General features: G+C 43.3%; 1 protein-coding gene and 1 non-coding gene across 2 annotated transcripts; one reads left to right on the top strand and one right to left on the bottom strand.

Annotated features, from left to right (window-relative positions):
* Positions 1-2,509: 2,509 nt before the first annotated feature.
* Positions 2,510-2,615, bottom strand: LOC121637594. Its single transcript, XR_006009900.1, has one exon. It is a non-coding gene; the product is annotated as a U6 spliceosomal RNA (small nuclear RNA).
* Positions 2,616-9,865: 7,250 nt separating this feature from the next.
* LOC121636980 lies at positions 9,866-17,085 on the top strand. The gene is made up of 10 exons (XM_041980844.1): positions 9,866-10,059; positions 10,140-10,261; positions 13,726-13,994; positions 14,071-14,316; positions 14,475-15,036; positions 15,127-15,351; positions 15,426-15,721; positions 15,855-16,114; positions 16,196-16,444; positions 16,548-17,085. Exons 1-10 carry the CDS (start codon positions 9,866-9,868, stop codon positions 17,083-17,085), a joined length of 2,961 nt encoding a protein of 986 aa, XP_041836778.1.
* Positions 17,086-18,898: the final 1,813 nt, after the last annotated feature.

The raw sequence follows: 18,898 nt of genomic DNA, 5'->3' as shown, positions 1-18,898 counted from the left end.
TAATTGATTTGTCTTTGCATTCATTAAATTTGCTCCCCTTTTTGCACTGTGGCCAGTTACAGGATCGTCTAATTTAGGAGAAGAATGTAGCTCTATCAAGTCTATATTGTATTTCCTGAGAGTATTCTCACATTTGATTTACCTCGGCCTGAAATCAGATTTTGAGATTGAAATTTCGAGAACCATCTCGGAATAACTGGACTGATGTTTGAAGAACAGAAAAAAGTAAAAAAACAAACAGACAAAAAAACACCCGGGGTGTTCTGTTAACAAAGATTTGAAGAGCTGACGAATACACTTACACTAGAAAACAAATTCAATTCGGAAGATCATATCTTGGAAACCAATGCAGCAAAAACATAATGGTTTTACGTCACAAATACAAGGTTTTCCCGCACAAAGGAAACACAAACTTTTTTTCTTTAAATATAAAACAGACTTTATTGAATATTGAATGAGGTCATAGTTCATGACTTAATCATAAAAACACAATATAACATTCTTCTTTGTAAAATGAGTTATTAAATGAATATTTTTGTCTTTGTCAAATGACAGAGAGAGAGAGAGAGAGAGAGAGAGAGAGAGAGGTTTGGTTGAGCCGACCGTGCACCTTGCACGGTGAAGATTTGTACTAAACCTTTTTGTTAGAAGGATGTTTGTTAGAGGGCCCTCAAAGCTGTTACATCTTAAAACGTAAAGCTGCAAAAACGAATATTTTTCTGTACAAACTAGCACTAACGCAGTAGAAACTACTGGGACTAATTTCGCTGAGTTTTGCGTGGGGTGGGGTCCAAGCTTCACGCAGGTGTCAGGCCAGGCGCCTCAAACTTCGCTCCTTTTATGTAAGCGTGCACTGATCAAGATGGAAAATCCCTGTGTTAAATTACCGAGTTGATAACCAGCTTCATCGCACTGCTTATTGGAATCCTGAATGTCTGGGTAAGTACAGCCAGGTAACGTAGAGATATCCGAGGTATGTTAATCACGCTTTGTCGTACGGAGAGGTTAGTCTCTGTAATATGAAGCTAATGTTAGCATCTACGTTAGCAACGAGTTTAGAGCCACAACGGTTTAAACGTTAGCTAAGCTTGTTGCTATTTTGTACGAAAATAATGTTAATTCCATCAAATTGGCCCCACTGCCTGTGTGTGTTAAGAAAAACTAGACATTTACTGAACAGTTTCCATTAACTTTGACTTTGCCATGATGACGTTAAACTGGGATCAGGCCCACTGTGAACAACGTGGTTTTACTGGGGCTGTTAATTAGCAGAGTCCAGCCGTTGTTGATTTGGGAATTTAAGAAATATTTATTCGGTTTACAAGTACTGGATCTAAATTATTTAAAATACTGAGTTTTTTAAATTCAATTAAAAAAAATTAAATTTATATTTTCTGTACTCGTCTCGCGGTTATTTCAAGCCCTTTATATATATATATATATATATATATATATATATATATATATATATATATATATATATATATATATATTCCTGATGCAATCAATCAGGAATCACTAACTGTGGACCTGTTGAGCTACCATCCTACAGATTTTTACACATTTATCTGCTGTAGTATACCTTAGTCATTGTTATTAATGGATTGTTAGGAGGCTTGTGCAGAACCTGACAGCAAGTTGTCTAATGGATCAATGTATCAGATGTGTTGCAGGATTAAAATGTTTAAAACCTGCAGGACGGGTGGTGATCCTGCACTAAACTGCCGCATATACACTTTGTGGTCATGCTCATCCTAATTTTGGTTAGGTCCGACTGTATTTTGTGAAACAGCGCTGTCCTGTGGCAAAACATCACATTTTTTTTCTTTTTCTTTTCTTCTTTTGTTAGGGGTGCAGATGTTGTTGCATCAACTGCTGGTGGAACAACATCTGTTTTATTTTTATTTATTTATTTATTTTTTATTCGGGTGGGTGAAACACCATCTGATTTTTTTGGGGAGGGGGGGTTATTACATTATTAATATATTGTACACATGTTCAAAGAAATATTTATTTTACCATGTACTACTTACACTGTATGCTTACATTAGCAGAATAATGTGCCATAGACAAACTTTCATAGCTCGTTGGCTAATGTTAGCTACAACCAAGTGGGCGGTTTTCTAAACTGGACAATAAAATAAATTTTTAATATAACGTCCTTGCTATATAACAAATTAGTATTGGCTTTAGTTAAGAGAACATAAGTAAAATTTACAGTACGGTTGCTAACTTGTGAAAAATTTCCTTCCACGGGGTAGCAAGAGAGGAAAGTCAGTGGTATAAATGGACAACAAACAGTGTGACATACCTCTAGAAACCAATATAAACTTTAAATATAAGTCTTTTTCGTTTTATGTTTCCTCCCATGAGGATACATTTTACTGTACAAACAAACATATTCTCTCAGAGGAAGACATTTTCCCTCTGAAAAAGTGCTGATCTGTAATAGGAAGGCCAAAAATAGAAAAGTTTTTTAGGAAATATTTCTAAAACTAACATAAAAAACTAAAATGAGGAACGCTTCACGAATTTGCGTGTCATCCTTGCGCAGGGGCCATGCTAATCTTCTCTGTATCGTTCCAATTTTAGTATATGTGATGCCGAAGCAACACAATGGCAAAGAGGCATCCAGGGCTATTTATAGGACATGGACCTTCTCTTTAACTGCATCATGGTTCAACCTCATGAGCAGGAAAAGTAGGTAATGACAGTGATTAACAAGACAGAAAACATCAACAGAAACATTTCTGGGTGGTACTGGTTCAGTTCAATTATAATAGGAAGTTATTCAGGTCCAGTGAGACCTGGTTCAGTTCTTATCCTACTATTTCAGTTACAATGTGATCTTGAGTGAGACACAGATGCATTTTGGGAAATTTGTACCGGCAGCGTTGCCAGCCACTCAGTATTTGCTGGCTTAAGACACGAGAACAAAAGGCTGAATCGACACCCCTCCTCCAACCATCCTGCTGGAGGGACTTCAACCCCCACCAGCTCCAAGAAACCCCCCTTCACGTCTTCATGAGGTCAGAGTGCTGACAGAGAGACATCCTGCACGGAGAGAGAGACAGAACCGGTCTGACTGGCGTCACTCTGCTGCTGTCTAACAGGAAGAGACAAAGACTCCAAACAGAAACCCTCTCAGAATCTGAAAACTGCTGATCTGTCCCTATTTTTGGTTTCATTTGATCTCTTTGGTGCATGATGTTTATGTGGGTGTTGGTAGTTTAGATCCTGCATTCACTGTCAGGATTTTCACTGTTAAACTTGAGGATAAAAACCCTTATAAAACAAAAACAATACTACTGTTGTTCCACCAACCCGCCACAGGACAGCGCTGTTTAAAAAAAATACAGTTAGCGCTAACCTATTTCAAAAAAACAAAAAAAAAATCAGATGTTATTCCACCAACCCGCCACAGGACAGCGCTGTTTAAAAAAATACAGTTAGCGCTAACCTATTAAAAAAAAAAAATAAAAAATTAGATGTTGTTACACCAATCCGCCACAAGACTGTGCTGTTTAAAGAATACAGTTAGCGCTAACCTATTTAAAAAAAAAAAAAATCAGATGTTGTTACACCAATCCGCCACAAGAGTGTGCTGTTAAAAAATATACACGTAGTCCTAACCTCAAAAAAAAGAAAAAAAAAATCAGATGTTGTTACACCAATCCGCCACAAGACTGTGCTGTTTAAAGAATACAGTTAGCGCTAACCTAGTAAAAAAAAAAAAAAAAATCAGATGTTGTTACACCATCTCGCCACAGGGCAGCGCTGTTTAAAAAAAAATACAGTTAGCGCTAACCTATTTAAAAAAAAAAAAAAAAATCAGATGTTGTTTCACCATCTCGCCACAGGGCAGCGCTGTTTAAAAAAAAATACAGTTAGCGCTAACTTATTTAAAAAAAAAAACCATCAGATGTTGTTACACCAACCCGCCACAAGACTGTGCTGTTTAAAGAATACAGTTAGCGCTAACCTATTTAAAAAAAAAAAAAAAATCAGATGTTGTTTCACCATCTCGCCACAGGACAGCGCTGTTTAAAAAAAATACAGTTAGCGCTAACCTATTTAAAAAAAAAAAAAAAAATCAGATGTTGTTACACCAACCCGCCACAGGACAGCGCTGTTTAAAAAAATATATATAGTTAGCCCTACCACTATTTTGGATGATTTCACAATGACACAGTGACATTGTAACTACGGCAACGACATAACAAAAAACCACACCCAGTCCCGTCGCTGTTAGATAAGGGGAAATGCTATATCTTGGATTTTGTAACTGGTGTGCCAATTACAAAAGCACATCGTCAGACTCGGGTAGTTGCGATGACTACTTAAACACCAAACTCGTCAAAATTGGACGACAAAAGTGCAAAGGCCGAAACAACATTATTATTAGTGTTCCATTTACAGTGGCAGTTGTTTGGAAGCAGCAGTAACAGTCGAGTTAACAAAGGGAGGCAGATGGAACATAATGCTGCTCATTTCATAAACATAGGAGGTCTTTATAATAATAATAATAATAAAAAAAACAACATCTGAGTAATGGGGGGCCTGGGCCCCTGGAAAGCCCTATGTCTAGCAACCCCCCTGCCCCCACAGTCTCTGTAGGCATAAGTTATTGATCACTAAAGTCTTTTTTTTTTCAGGCTCAACAGACAGATCCCGAATAAACTCAGATGTCAGCAATTTGGCTGATATTTATTACTGCACACCTGAACAAAACAGGAAGCCTTAGTGTTAAGATTATAGGGAACTTAAACTTATAGGGAATTTAAACTTAAATCTAGCAGCAGGCAGACAGAAATCACTTCCCCAAAAACCAGTAACATTGCTACACGTACAGGATCCACCAGCTCCACATTTTATCTCGCTAATAGCACCTGATATTACCTGATATACCTGCCTGCAGCACCAAAGGACTCAGTAACACCTGTCTCCGCTCTAGCAACACCTGTCCGCCTCCTCTCCTCTTTAGTTCATCACATCTGCTTCTGTGTTATGGTAGATTCTCTGATGTTTGATGAAGTTTGTTGGCTTCACACACATATCAAACTGCGCATTGTTGCTGTTTGTGGAGCTGAAATATCTCCACTAATCACTGCATGTCGGACTGATCACTGAGCAGCGGATGAACTCTGCTGCTGCGAAGCGACATTGCGTCTTTTTCTCATTTGCTTACAGGGCTCCAAACTGCGACCAAATGGTCACATTTTGCGACAAAAATGTGAGGAAGTGCAAGTGAATTTTTCATTTACTCACGCAATTGTGACTAATACATTTGCCGTTTTTTTTCTTGTAGTAGTTTTCAGTACGAGAAAAGGAGACAAACAGGTACGAATGACCACTCTGACTGATTGGCTTATGTGTGAAAAGAGATGGGTCTTGGGGAATTTTATTCCTCAGTGTTGCCAACTTAGCGACATTGTCGCTATATTTAGCTTTCACACCTCTTTAGCAACTTTTTTTTTTTTAATATAAAGCACAACTAACAACAAATCTAGCAACTTCTTCTGGTATTATTGGAGACTTTTGGAGACTGACGTGAATGAACGTAGTTTACTCTTCCCAATGAAGAGCAGGTGCTGCACAGACCCCTCCCCTGTCCAAAAGCACTCATACGAGGCTTGGTTTTCTTGCAGCAGCTCGCAGCTGCATTCAGAGCAGACGACGTTCACCTCTGTTTCATGACCAGGTTGAAAATTAAACGTACAAAGCTAAGGAATGAGACGCTACAAGCAGCAGAGATGAGGGTCCACCAGGATGCAGACACTGGAGAGCTACAGACCAAGGAAGGGACATCTGAACCTGGTGAAAAAAGCAGTCAGCAACTGAGTGAGGAGGGGACATCTGATGCTGGAGAGGAAAGCGGTCAGCTACAGACCAGAGAGGGGATACATAAGACTGGAGAAGAAGGTGATCAGCTGATCACAGAGGATGAGACACAACACCAGTCAGGATGTGGCGCAGGCAGACTGAATGTAACCTGTGTGCGCTCAGTAAACCGCCTGTGGTGTGAACTTAATGAGCACAGGATGTCTGATGGTTTCTTTGGAGAGGATGATGAAAAAGTAAAGTACTGTACAGGTTTGCCAAACCTGGAAACCTTAATGGCATTATTCTATTTTTGTTGCCTCTCATGCCCAGTCAAAAGAAAATCCTCACTCCATTTCAAATGCTTCTGTCAACATTCATGTGCCTTTGATTGGATCTAGCTGCACAACACTTAGCTCGTCTGTTTCGTGTTTCACCAAAGAGTGTACAAAACATTCGAAGAATGATGTAATTTTTATATGCGAACCTGAGGTTTTCGATTGTATGGCCAGAAAGAAAGACACTACGCAAAATCATGCCTCACCAGTTTGTGGAGGCCTTTGGACACAAAATGGCAGTTATTATTGACTGTTTTGAAATTTTCACTGAGAAACCGTCAAATCTGAAAACACGTGCCCAAATATTTTCCAGCTACAAGCACAATCACTTAATACTACTTAGTACTTAAGGAAGCCATTTATTTCTTATTAAAATGGTGGGGAGGTGCAAGTGAGAAACGTATAACCCTAAACAGTGGTTGTCTTGATAATTTATTGCCTGGGGACATTGTCTTGGCTGACAAAGGTTTTGACATACAGGAATGTATGGGAATGTTGTGTGCAGGGGTCAAATCCCCAGCATTCACAACAGGCCGCTGTCAGTTAGCAGCTAGAGATGTGGAGGAAACTAGAAAAATAGCACATTTGAGAATCCATGTTGAAAGGGTCATTGGAAATGTTTGTCAGAAGTATAAGATCTTAACAGGAACCATACCCATAAACATGATTCTTCCATGTGATGGTGAAAAAGGCACAGTGTTGGATAAGTTTGTCACTGTGTGCTGTGCCCTGACAAACCATTGCCCAACAATAATTTAACAACATGGATGACTAACAAAGACATGATAATGACTATGATGATGTATGTGTAAAGTTAAGACACTTGGAAGGTTCAGTGTATATGATTGTCATGAAATAAACCTGTTGCAAGGCTACACCAACAAACACATAGGTCATGTTTTGTATTGAACCCAGTTTTCTGATTCATGTCCCTTATTTTCTCATTAATCCTCTGAATGAAGTGATTCAGTAATAATCGTAAGACAGACCTTTTCCCTTTTTCCAGGTTAGACTTTTGTATATGGTATTAAATCTGACTCAAAAGCACCAACAATAGGTGTTAAAATAATCAGACTGACTTATATATCAGTCATTGTGGACTTAAAGTTGGAAATTTCTCCTCCTGTTTTATTATATTAAAAGGTATATTGCAAATCATTTGTTATCAACCTTACAGATTTCAGGGAATGATGGATTCAGTTTTTCAGAAAACGTGATTAACAATGCCATCCTGAAATCTTCCTTGCAGAGCCTTTATGTCGAAGGAGCCTGAGAAGATCGGGTTAGTTTTTACTGTGAAACAGAATAAAATCTGTGTCCTGACTGCATGTGATGGTTTAGATGTAGTTGAGCTACAGACTGCAGATGCATCACGTCTCACGTTCTGTCTCACTTACACAGATTTGTCAACTATCTGAGGAGGAAGGCCGCAGCTCCAGGGACACAGATGGAGAACGCCGTCCACTACATGAAGGGCAGAGACAGACGGCGGATGCTGCTGCTCCTTCCACCGCTACCACCAGCTCAGCTGCTACCAACACCGAGTCTGTCTCTGCCTCTAGCCAGGCTCGCAGGACCTCACAGTAGGTTTCAGGCTCTGATGTTGGTCTCCTCACATATCCCTTCATTACACTGCGTCATTGATCGTGATGTCACATTTCAGACTTGCAGCTTTCGTCTCTGCACGATGTTGCAGGCCAAAGTCCAGCAGCTGATGTCCCCTAAACCTGCATTCCTAGGTGAGGTGAAACTCATGATAAATGAAGAGTTCATCTTTATCCTTGATGATCAGCTTGTTTCAGGTTTGTTTGGTTTCCAGCCTCCCTCAGACCTAGGCCTGTCGCGATAAGCAATAAGTCAATTAATTGAACGATAAGAAAATAAGAGCACGATAAGTTTGCCGGCCGCGATAATTTTTTTTCGTCCCCCCTTTACCATAGACTGTGTATGACAATAGGTTTCACTATGGAGTATTTCGACTAAACGCTCTGGTTTCTTGCGGAGTGATCTCTCTAGTGTCACACTTGACTGCAGCATGTTGCAGCACGAGCCGGTAAGCCGCATTTGTTTTGCACGGCTGCCAACACGCAATGGCCGTGAGACTTGCGTATTTAAGTGGCTTCTCACGCTCTCGCGCTAAACCTCCGATTCTCATGCTGAAATATGTAAATAATAGATGCAAGCATCTCCTCTTTTATTGTTTCGCTGCTTCCCACATGTAAGCAGAACACACACATTCTAGCTTACGACGTCAGTACAAAGCCCCCACTTCCTGGTCTACCGTAATAACCCCTGTAATCCGCAGGCACATTACGCAAATAGAATCAGCCTATATACTACCGTATATGACAAAATACACATTAAGAGCAATGCCGGCTAATCGAGAGGTTTGGGAGGATTCCCAGTGGGCCGCATAACTTTTGGGCCGGTGTCCCGGCGTATGTGAATGTGGTATCCCAGCTAACTGCTGGGTTGTAGTTACTTATAAGGCCAACAGAGGGCAGAATGACTTTGTTTCACAAGCAGTAGATTTTGAAGAGCAGAAGAAGAACACGGGTTTTTGTTCGATGTAAAGTGCTGAAGTTTGGTTCGTCATTAAAACCGGCATGCTTGTCTACTTGTCTGGAGTTTATTTGAAGATGCAACAGTGAAAAAGGCGCTTTTATTTATTTAGTTTATTGACCTTTGAAAATGTGTACTTGCATTATTACGGCATATGTCACTATATTAGTTGAGAATGGTCTCAAAATGACACATTAGCGCTCTGCGCAATATTATCGTTTATCGCGATAATTTCTGAGAAAATTTATCGTACAGCTAAATTTGTTATCGTGACAGGCCTACTCAGACCAGCTCTTCCCTCCAGAACACCTGAGGAACCTACAAATGAAGAGCTGGTCCAGGCCGTAGTTGACATCGAGGGCTGTAAGTAACAGTGGTGTTCATCATTTGTGTTGTCACTGACAGAAATGTTGATATTGATGTTGGCTCTTCCGGTTTTGTTTACCATAGAAATTTTTCTGTTATGGGAGACAAACTGGAGACGCTGCAATAAGTTTGGGTTCAAGACGCTGCTGCTCACCTGCCCAATCATTACTAATACAGTGCTTTGTAGTTACACTTTGTAGTTACACATCTTTCTCCATCCCTGCTTCCTCCACTTAATCACCTGACTCCCTCCCCAGATTCCAGCATCCCTCCCTCTAGTGCAGAATAACCCTTTTTTCATCACATCGTCCTCTGCTTCCTTCATCTCTGGAACACCATCCTCATTTAGCTTGTAGTGAATGCTGACTTCCTTCACATCATTAAAATATTTCTACTCTGTTTCAGCCTCCGTACAGGCTCCTCCTCTCCCGCTCCTCACGGCTCCAACTCCTCCGCCTCCTGCAGCCACCTCCTCCACCTCTGTCGCTGGTGTCTCTGCTGTGATGGGCGAGCCCACGGATGAGGAACTCCTGGAGGCCGTTCCACAGAACCCCGCCCCTCAGCAGCCTCCGGAGATCCTCATCGGGGTTCGTACAGCAGAGGCACCAGAGTCCTCCCAACTCGAGTCAGCCACACCACCACCGCCAGCTGCACCAAGGCAGCCCGCAGCGAGGGAGGAGCTGCCTGGCCCCGCCTTCCTCCATCCCCCTCCACCTGCTGACAGTGCTGAGGTGAGTTTTCTGTTCCCTTTTCCCGTTTCCTCTAATCTCAGCTGTACGATGGCAGACATTAACGCTGCTGTGCGTGCTCTCTCTCCAGTTGCTGCCAGAGTCCTGGAGGGCAGCTCTCACTGCAGAGCAGCAGGACTGGATCAGCCGGGTGCTGTTTACCAGGGACAGCTCGGGGAGGCCTCGGCTCATCACCAGCGAACTCACTCTCTGGTGGTACCCTCCCCAGCCCCTGCCGATCTATAGTCAGCCTCCCGCGTCCCCCGACCCCTTCTTTGCATGTCGGCTGTTCCTGTGGATACCCCACAGGATCTGGCGCCTGCAGCTGCCCCCAGCCTTTGTGCAACGGGTCCATGACAAAGGGTGGGCTGTACAGGACCATCCGGAGGGTCCTGGACATTGACGGCTGGTATCTCATGGCCACTGAGTACCTAGAGTGCCGTCAGTGTAAGAAGAAGGTCGGAGGGTGGTCACAGGGCATCATAAGGCAGCTGCCCCCCACCTACAGCTGCCAGTTTCCAGCTGTACTCACGTACAAGTAAGAGGCCGCTGCTGTGGGGACTTCCGGGATGGCGGCGAAGCAAGTGGCAGCATAATTCCCACGCTCTCAGTGAGGTCCTATGTTTCCCCGGTTTGAAAAGAATTTATCTATCTTTTTGTGTAAAATGTTATGGGGAAATGCAAACTAAGGAAAACTAAGGCGACAGAAAATCAACTCGGCAACAAAAACGAAGAAATGGCGACGGGAGAAAACGGTGAAACTTCTACCGCAGCCGAAGCTAATGCACATACGGATGCTCAGCAAGCTAGCATCGTTGCTATCCACGCGGAAATAAAAGCAGGACAAAAAGATGTCACAAATTACAAGAAATACAAAACTCTTTTGTGAATTATTATAAAAATCTATACACACAACCAGATGGTGCCGGTACCCCGGACATTGTGAACTTTCTGAATTCACTGGACCTGCCGTCCATTGGTTCAGAACAAAACAAGAGGCTGATGTACGAAATAACAAAGCAAGAAGTGGATACTGCAATTTCCAAATTAAAAACAAATAAGATGCCAGGGACAGACGGTTACCCAGCAGAGTGGTACAAAAAATTTAAGCATACAGTGTCACCTCTGCTACTGGAATGCTTTAACTATGTACTTAAAGGTGGTGAAACTCCAATATCTTGGAGGCAAGCCATAATCTCTGTAATTCCCAAGCCCGGTAAAGATAAATCTGAATGCCGTTCCTATAGACCTATATCAATTCTAAACTTAGACTATAGACTATTTACATCTATACTAGCAAAGAGATTGGAAAACATAATCCCAGAACTCATAGATGAAGACCAAACCGGGTTTCTCAAAAACAGACAAACGCAAGATAATATAAAGCGAACCTTACATGTAATGGATTACATGTCCAGGACTGAAGATGAAGCCATTGTTCTTAGTCTTGATGCAGAAAAAGCATTTGATTCTGTCAGATGGGAATATTTATACTTAGTATTACAACAATTCGGTTTTAATAGCTCTATAATTCAGGTTCTAAAAAACTTATATTATACACCAACAGCTCGAATAAAAGTAAACTGCAGCCTATCTAACTCAGTAACACTAGAGAGGGGTTGTAGACAAGGATGCCCACTAAGTCCAACCTTGTTTGCCTTATTTATTGAACCGCTTGCCCAATCACTGAGGGAGGAAAATGATATAAAAGGAATTTGGATAAGAGGAACAGAATATAAAATTTGCCTTTATGCAGATGACATATTGATTACTCTTTCCCAGCCTGATTTCAGCCTAATTAAATTATTGTCCCGTCTGACAACATTTGGTCAATACTCTGGCTATAAACTAAACATTGATAAAACACAACTCATTTCATACAATTATACACCTTCATGCCATATTACAAACCTTTGTAACTTAAGATGGGACAATAGCACTATTAAATACTTGGGTGTTAAAATTCCAAAAGATCTGTCTAATATCTACACTCTAAATTACCTGCCAATAACCAAAGGAATAACGGAGGACTTAAGTAGATGGACTTTGTTGCCATTTAACCTACATAATCGTATAGACATGATTAAGATCAATATCCTACCACGACTTCTTTTTCTCTTTCAGTCAATACCCTCAGCAATACCCATACAACAATTTACAGAATGGAGGAGGATGTTTTCAGGATTTATTTGGAAAGGTTCAAAACCCAGGGTTAGCTATAAAACCTTACAACTACCTAAAGAAGAAGGAGGGCTCTCTTTGCCAAATATGGAGAATTATTACAAGGCAGCACAACTAAGATACTTAATATATTGGTGCGACCCATATTATAGTGCTAAATGGAAGAACTTAGAAATATCCCAGTTAAACATACCCCTACAGACATTAATAGGAGATAAGAATATGTACTCACAACAAAAAGAGCACTTAAACAGCTTGACAAAAACTTCTTTAAACATCTGGTTTGAAGAATGTCGTAAACTAAAACTGGAAAACCAAATCAAATTGCTTAGATGGATACCATATGATAGTGATTTTAAACCATCACGGATTGATGAACGATTTAAGTTTTGGACCTTTAGAGGTATAACTACATATTGTCTTATTTCTAGTGTGGAAGAACTGAATAGTTTTCAAACACTGAAAGACAAATATGATCTAGAAAAACAGGATTTCTTCAGGTATCTCCAGATCAGAGCCCACCATTTTAATTGTGCAATAAAAATAGGAACCTGTTACTCAGGTCTAGTTAACATACTGATAGATGCATACAAGTCAAATATTAACAGAAAACTGATCGCTAGATTTTACCGATGCCTACAGTCCTATAACAAGAACTCCACAACTTATGTTAAATCTAAATGGGAGAAAGAAGCCAAAATAACAATTTCAGAAGAAGGCTGGATGAAGATATTGAAAACTTTACTGAATACCACAAGCTCAGGTCTATGGAGGGAATTTATGTGGAAAAATGTAATTAGATTTTTCATTACACCAAAAATAAAACAACTCCAGACAGCCAGGCTGAGGGAGGGACGATGCTGGAGAGAATGTGGAGAAACACTAGCAAATCATTTTCACATATTTTGGGACTGCCCAGCTATTAAACCATACTGGCTAGGAGTGGTAGAGGACATCAACTCAGCAATGGGTTACAAGATCAAACATGACTTTCGCATGGTATACCTTGGAGACACCTCATCCTGTACTAAATCTAGTGACAGATACTTGATCAACATATTGTTGGTCGCCAGCAAAAAGGTAATAACAAGACATTGGCTGTCTAAAGATCTTCCAACTAAAACCGAGTGGATAGGAATTGTAAACGAGATATATAACATGGAAAGAATAACCTTCTCCCTGAACCTGAACATAGATAAATTCAATGACTACTGGAAGAAATGGAAGACTTGCGCACCCTCATAATGAAAATGAAATATACATACAATGATACGACTATAAACCAAGGTGTGTGTTGCATATCACACTGATGTAGGTGTTGATACTGTGTGTGTTTATGTCTGTGTAGGTAATGGAACGGGAAATGTAGCTATCCTCTGAGGCTGATATAAGTAAACCTACTATCTAATCTTAACAAAGGGATATAGTTCATAATACGAAAATAAAAATTCACTTCACCCTATGTAAAAATCTACAAATGCCAAGCTACTCTTAGTCCACACTGTTATTTATTGATGGTTGCTCTTAACAGTCTGTGCCTGTTCTGATTGTTTCTGTTTGTTTACTGATCTATACTGGTGTTTTTTGTATGTACGAAAACAATAAAAAATAAAATATTAAAGAGGCCGCTGCTGCAGCATTTTATTGTTTTATTGTGCAGGTGAACATGTGGTTGAGGCTGGTGTCTCTGTCCCTGCAGGCTGTCCTGTGACCTGAGGGTGGTTGCACAGCTGAGGTCTCGCACTCTCGGCTGTACAACACCCTGCGGGAGCTGCACTCGGACTCCTGGATGCGGAGAGCAATCGAGGACCTCGGCATCTGCGAGCAGTTCCTGGCCTTGAGGGGGCAGTTTCCACCACCTCCTCAGATGCCCCCCGTACCGTCCCCCGTCTGGCTGTTGACCGTCTACAGCTACGACGTGCTGACCCGGCTGGACGAATACAAGGCCAGGATCACGTCCACCTTCGGGTCCATCTTGAAGATGGACTCCACCAAGAAGGTTTGCGCACTCAATCGCTGTGTGATGTTTTCTTAACGCTACTTAGGAACGTACTCACACTGGAATCTCTGTCCAGGTGACGAAGAAGCTCGCAGGTGCCGCCTCAGACACGGCCGCCTGGGTGACCAACGTGGGTAACCAGTACGGGCAGGTCCTCATCAGCGTCCTCACCTGCTCTGAGGGCTCCGAGGGCCTGTCCAGGATGGCGGCCGGACTGATGAGGCGGTACCGACTTGCCGGGGTACCTGCCCCCCAGCTCATTTATGTAGACCGTGACTGCTGCAACCGGAACGGCGTGTCGAAGACGGCTGCCTTGTTTCAGGTACGAATTACTGTCTGCTTGTTGCATCGTGGTGTTCCACTCAACAATGACTGTAAAGCAGAATGAAAAGCAGTCTGGAAGCATCAGGGAAAAGTTTTTTCAGTTGATATTAAAAAACAAAAACAAAAAACGTCCTCACTGTGATTTGTCTGTTGCAGGAGTGGGGTCAGCTCGTAGTCAGGCTCGACATCTGGCACCTGATGCGACGCTTCGCGTCAGGTGTCACCACGGAGAGCCACGGGCTGTACCCCATCTTTATGAAGCAGCTGTCTCACTGCATCTTTGAGGTGGATGCCGGAGATGCACGCCGTCTCTCCGAGGCTAAGCGGTCCGAGCTGGAGGGGAAGCACGGGATGGTCGACCTGACTGACGCCGAGGTGATCCAGCGGATCTCCAGGGAGGAGTGGAGGCTCCACTGCAAACAGAGGACGCATGGAGCCGAGGAGACGGTGCTCCTCATCCAGGACCTCCTCGACACCTTCGGCGGACCAGCAGGACGCGACACCCTGGACGTCCCGTTGCTTGATGCTCTCCGCATCCAGGACATCTGGAGCACGCAGAGGCGCCACCTCAGCTGCATTCAAGACCCACCGGGGGTGCGGCTTTACACCGAAACCGGCAGGCTGACCAAAGGCGGGGTCAGCCTGCCGATCTACCGCTGCGCGAGGGGCTCCACATCTCTGGAGTCCTTCCACCTCCACCTCAACCGGTTCATCCCAGGTAAATTTCAGATTTTTCTGTGTCAGCTACACATTGTCTGAACGGTTTGTGGCAAAATGCTTTTAACTGGAGGAAATAATGTGTCTTCAGGGACGTCGGCCAGCGCAAAACATTTCCAGGCGTTCCTGGTTGATGGACTGGTGAGGTGGAACGAAGACCGCGCAGCAGCTGCTGCACCTCCGGTTGCAGATGAGGGACTGGTGACGCCTCTGCACTCCTACAGTGGCCACCTCAAGCACGCCCTTAACCTGAAGAGCCAAAGGGTGCTTGGCCTTCAGATGGTTAGGGATTTCACGAAGCCTGCTGCGTACACAGGTAGAAGATTTGAAAGAATGTGTATTTAATTATTTGGGAGAAAGCGGAAAGGCTGAACTTGTGCTGTGTCTCAGGGGAGCTCATCGGGGTGGAGTACCTGTACCAGCAGACGGGTTGCGTGCTTGAGGATGTCAGCTTGGACCCTGACACTCCGGACGAGGCTGCTGCTGTCACCACGCTGGAGGAGGTGGACGAGGGTATAGAGGAAGACTTGGAGGACCCCACCATCTTTGGGCCAGCTACCCTCTCCACCCATGCAGCAGCTCGGTCAGGTGATCCAGCTGACGCTCCCAGGTCTGAGCCATCCGGTCCGGCCGCCCCTACCCGACATGCCTCTGCTGAGGCTCCTGGAAGCCCGACTCCTGCTGAGGTAACGTTGACACAGATGACATATTTCAGCCTTTTTTTTCTTTTCTTCTTTTTCATTTTAAACAACATTGAACAACCTTTTTTTTTTTTTGTTTGTTTTTTTATTGCTAATTTTCTCCTCCATTTCTTCTCAGGAGGAGGTCCAGGGTCCTGATGGCCAGCCAGGATACCAGCACGTCCTGAAGCTGGCCAAGGCCCTGGTGGAGGTCAGGAGCCTTCAGGGTCTACCAGACAGCAGGGTAGACAGGCTCATCGCGCTCTGGCAAACCCTGCCAGAGGGCGATAAACAGCGAGTCGTCTACCCTGCCAGACACCAGGAGAGGCAGACCAAGGGGCGGTTCAAGGCAGCCAAGGGGAAGAACACCTCCTGTCCTGGGAAGGAGAGTCTCCAACGGTGAGACTTGTTTCATACAGTCCTTCCCTCTGACCCTATCTGGCACCTGTCATCACCATCCTCTCCTCCACCTTCTTCTAGCTGCCTGCTCGGACAGACCTCGGGCCCTGCAAACTGGCCAGATGCAAGTCGTCTGGTGGAGGCCGTTTGCAGCCAGCTCTGCCGTCTGCATCCCGGGGCCACGCGCACGGGAGGGACCCTGAAGACTCGGTGGTCCCTCATCCTGGCGGACTACGTGGCCATAAGAGGGGTGGTGCTGGCGAGCCCGAGGCTGATGGCTCAGACCGACATTCAGCTGTACGAGTTGAACCAGAGGACTCTGTCGCAATGGTGAGTGCTGACATGAAGCCGTTACCGTGGTGATATCTGTAATCTGATACATGTTGCACTGGAAGCTCAGAAACCTAAAGTCAGCTTTTGTTCTTTTCATCAGGTTCACAGGGAGACAGAGGAAGTGGGGGAGGGCCATTCTGGAGCAGGGATCTGGCGCCGTCCCTGCTCCAGCCATCGCCAGCGAGCCCTTACCCGCTGCAACAGGGCTGTCCTCGGTTCAGGTGGGACAAGGACAGCCCTTTCACTTTGACATCCCTGAGGAGGAGCCAGGTCCATCCTCCAGGGGTCTGCCTCCTCCTCCTCCTCCTCCTCCTCCACCTCATTCTGCTCCTGTGTTGGCACTTCCTCCCTCCCTCACTCCTCTCCTGGCTCAAGATAATCGGGCTGCGCCGCCTCCTCTTCCGGTACCCAGGACCACAGCCTACAGGAAGAGGAAGGCGGCGGCGGCTGCAGGAGAGGAGCCTCCACCTGGAGCCAGACCCCGCCAGCAGCCGCTGCAGTACACGTGCAGAAAGTGTGGCCAGCCAAAGAGGCTGGACACTGGCCACACTCGAATTGCAGGTGTGGCGTACTGCGCGGCTGTTGGTGGAAAGACTGTGGACAAGTGGAGGGAGGAAATGAGGAAAAAAAAGGACTAAGACAAAAAATATACTTGGTACCCCTATAAATATATATATATATGTATATTTATATATATATATATATATATATATATATATGTGTGTGTTGTCATAAATTTTCCATACTTTCTATATTTTTTCATTTTTCATTTATGTACCAATGTTTATTTGATATATTATATCATATTTTATATTCATTTATTTTATATTTACATTTTATTTATTGAATTTTTATTACTATTTAGATTTTTTTTTAATAAATCTTGTCAAGTTGCATAATTTCTCCTGTTCTTTGTAAAATCTTTATATGGTGTACTAAAAATGACTCAAACAATGAGCCATTAATGCACAGTTTCTACCAAGCATCCAGATACAAATCAAAGATAAACAAAACCAAGATAAACAAGAAGAACTTGATCAAATAGAGAATACAGCTTTTATTTAATCAACAAAAACAGCAGCAAACAGAAATGCTAAAAAAAAAGATGTTGTGATTGAATCATTCCACAAGGGAATTAATGGTCAACTTAAAAGACTTTGTCCAGACACATTTTTATGATTTATGATTTACAGATTTTCAGATTTTCAGATTTAAGACAGATTAAGGGTCATGAAGTGCAGATCGCATCACTGTGGTGGGTTTCTTTTCCTGCACATCTCACTCATGCGAACAGGCTGACTCACCTGAGTCCCAGATAACCAGTTCCTGAACACTCCTGAGTTCCAGGTAACTTGTTCCTGAACCAGATGTTCCAGGTGAAGCGTGCTAGTGTAGTTTTCACTTCACCGGCGCACTGTACTGGCATCTGAGGACTCGCTTGTTTCTCTGTCCCGTGCGGGATGCGAACCTGCGACCTCCCGCACCGCGCCAGGCCTCCTCTCCCGCCCCCCACAGAGAAGAATGAGCGGGAGTTGCACAGCATTTTTCTCTGAATAATCAGCTCCATTTGCTCCAGTTATCCCCAGAACCAGGCTTCTTGATAATTTTTTTTTTTTTATGTTACTACTCCAACAAATAGCCGCATAGCCGATCACACTTTCTACAACAGGCTTCTAGAAGATATGGAACATTTTGGTGCAGACACTGAATGATCTCAGTTTCCTTTTGGAGAGTCTGCTCTGTATTTTCTTGTAGATGCTTTTGTGTTACCAGTCTAGTTCGTTGTCCAGCTGAACTCCAAGGTTCTTGTATCCGTCCACCACATCCAGCTCTTCTCCCAGGATGTTAACAGGGCTTTGTTTACTCCTGCTCCTCCTGAAGTCAACAATCATCTATTTTTTTGTTTGTTTGTTTCTGTTCAGGATGAGGAGATGGCATCCACACCATCTCACAAACTGACTGACCAGTTTTCTTTACTCAGCTTCTTGTCCATCACTGATACACCCCACAACTGCAGAGTAATCAGAGTTTGTTAGGTAGTTATAAATTAATGAAGTCATCACATAAGTGTGGAGGTCAAGTTTTGTATTTCAAAATATATCAAATGTAAAATAACAGGTTCCCATCATGTTCCCCTTACTTCACTTTTAAACATATTCAATAAGACATAAAAAGCACATAGACTCAAACCATGAACCTTACCAAGCACAATGTGCGAACAGGAGACACATCAAGCGTTAAAGTGAGGTAAGGTAACTTTATTAATAAACAAAGGTAGATTTATTCTGCAGCAACATAGGAGAGGCCATCCGTTATAAAAATAAAACCAAAACAACCAAAACAGTACAACAAAGCCCCGGAGAGCCCCGGAAAGCACCGTCAGCAGCAATCTTCTTCACCCACGTTGCATGACGGAAAGATACCGCAGGTCCTTCCTCCCCTCTGCTGTCA

The sequence above is a fragment of the Melanotaenia boesemani genome, chromosome 3, assembly GCF_017639745.1.
Source record: "Melanotaenia boesemani isolate fMelBoe1 chromosome 3, fMelBoe1.pri, whole genome shotgun sequence".
NCBI lineage: Eukaryota > Metazoa > Chordata > Actinopteri > Atheriniformes > Melanotaeniidae > Melanotaenia > Melanotaenia boesemani.
This window is presented reverse-complemented; position numbering and strand designations above follow the sequence as displayed.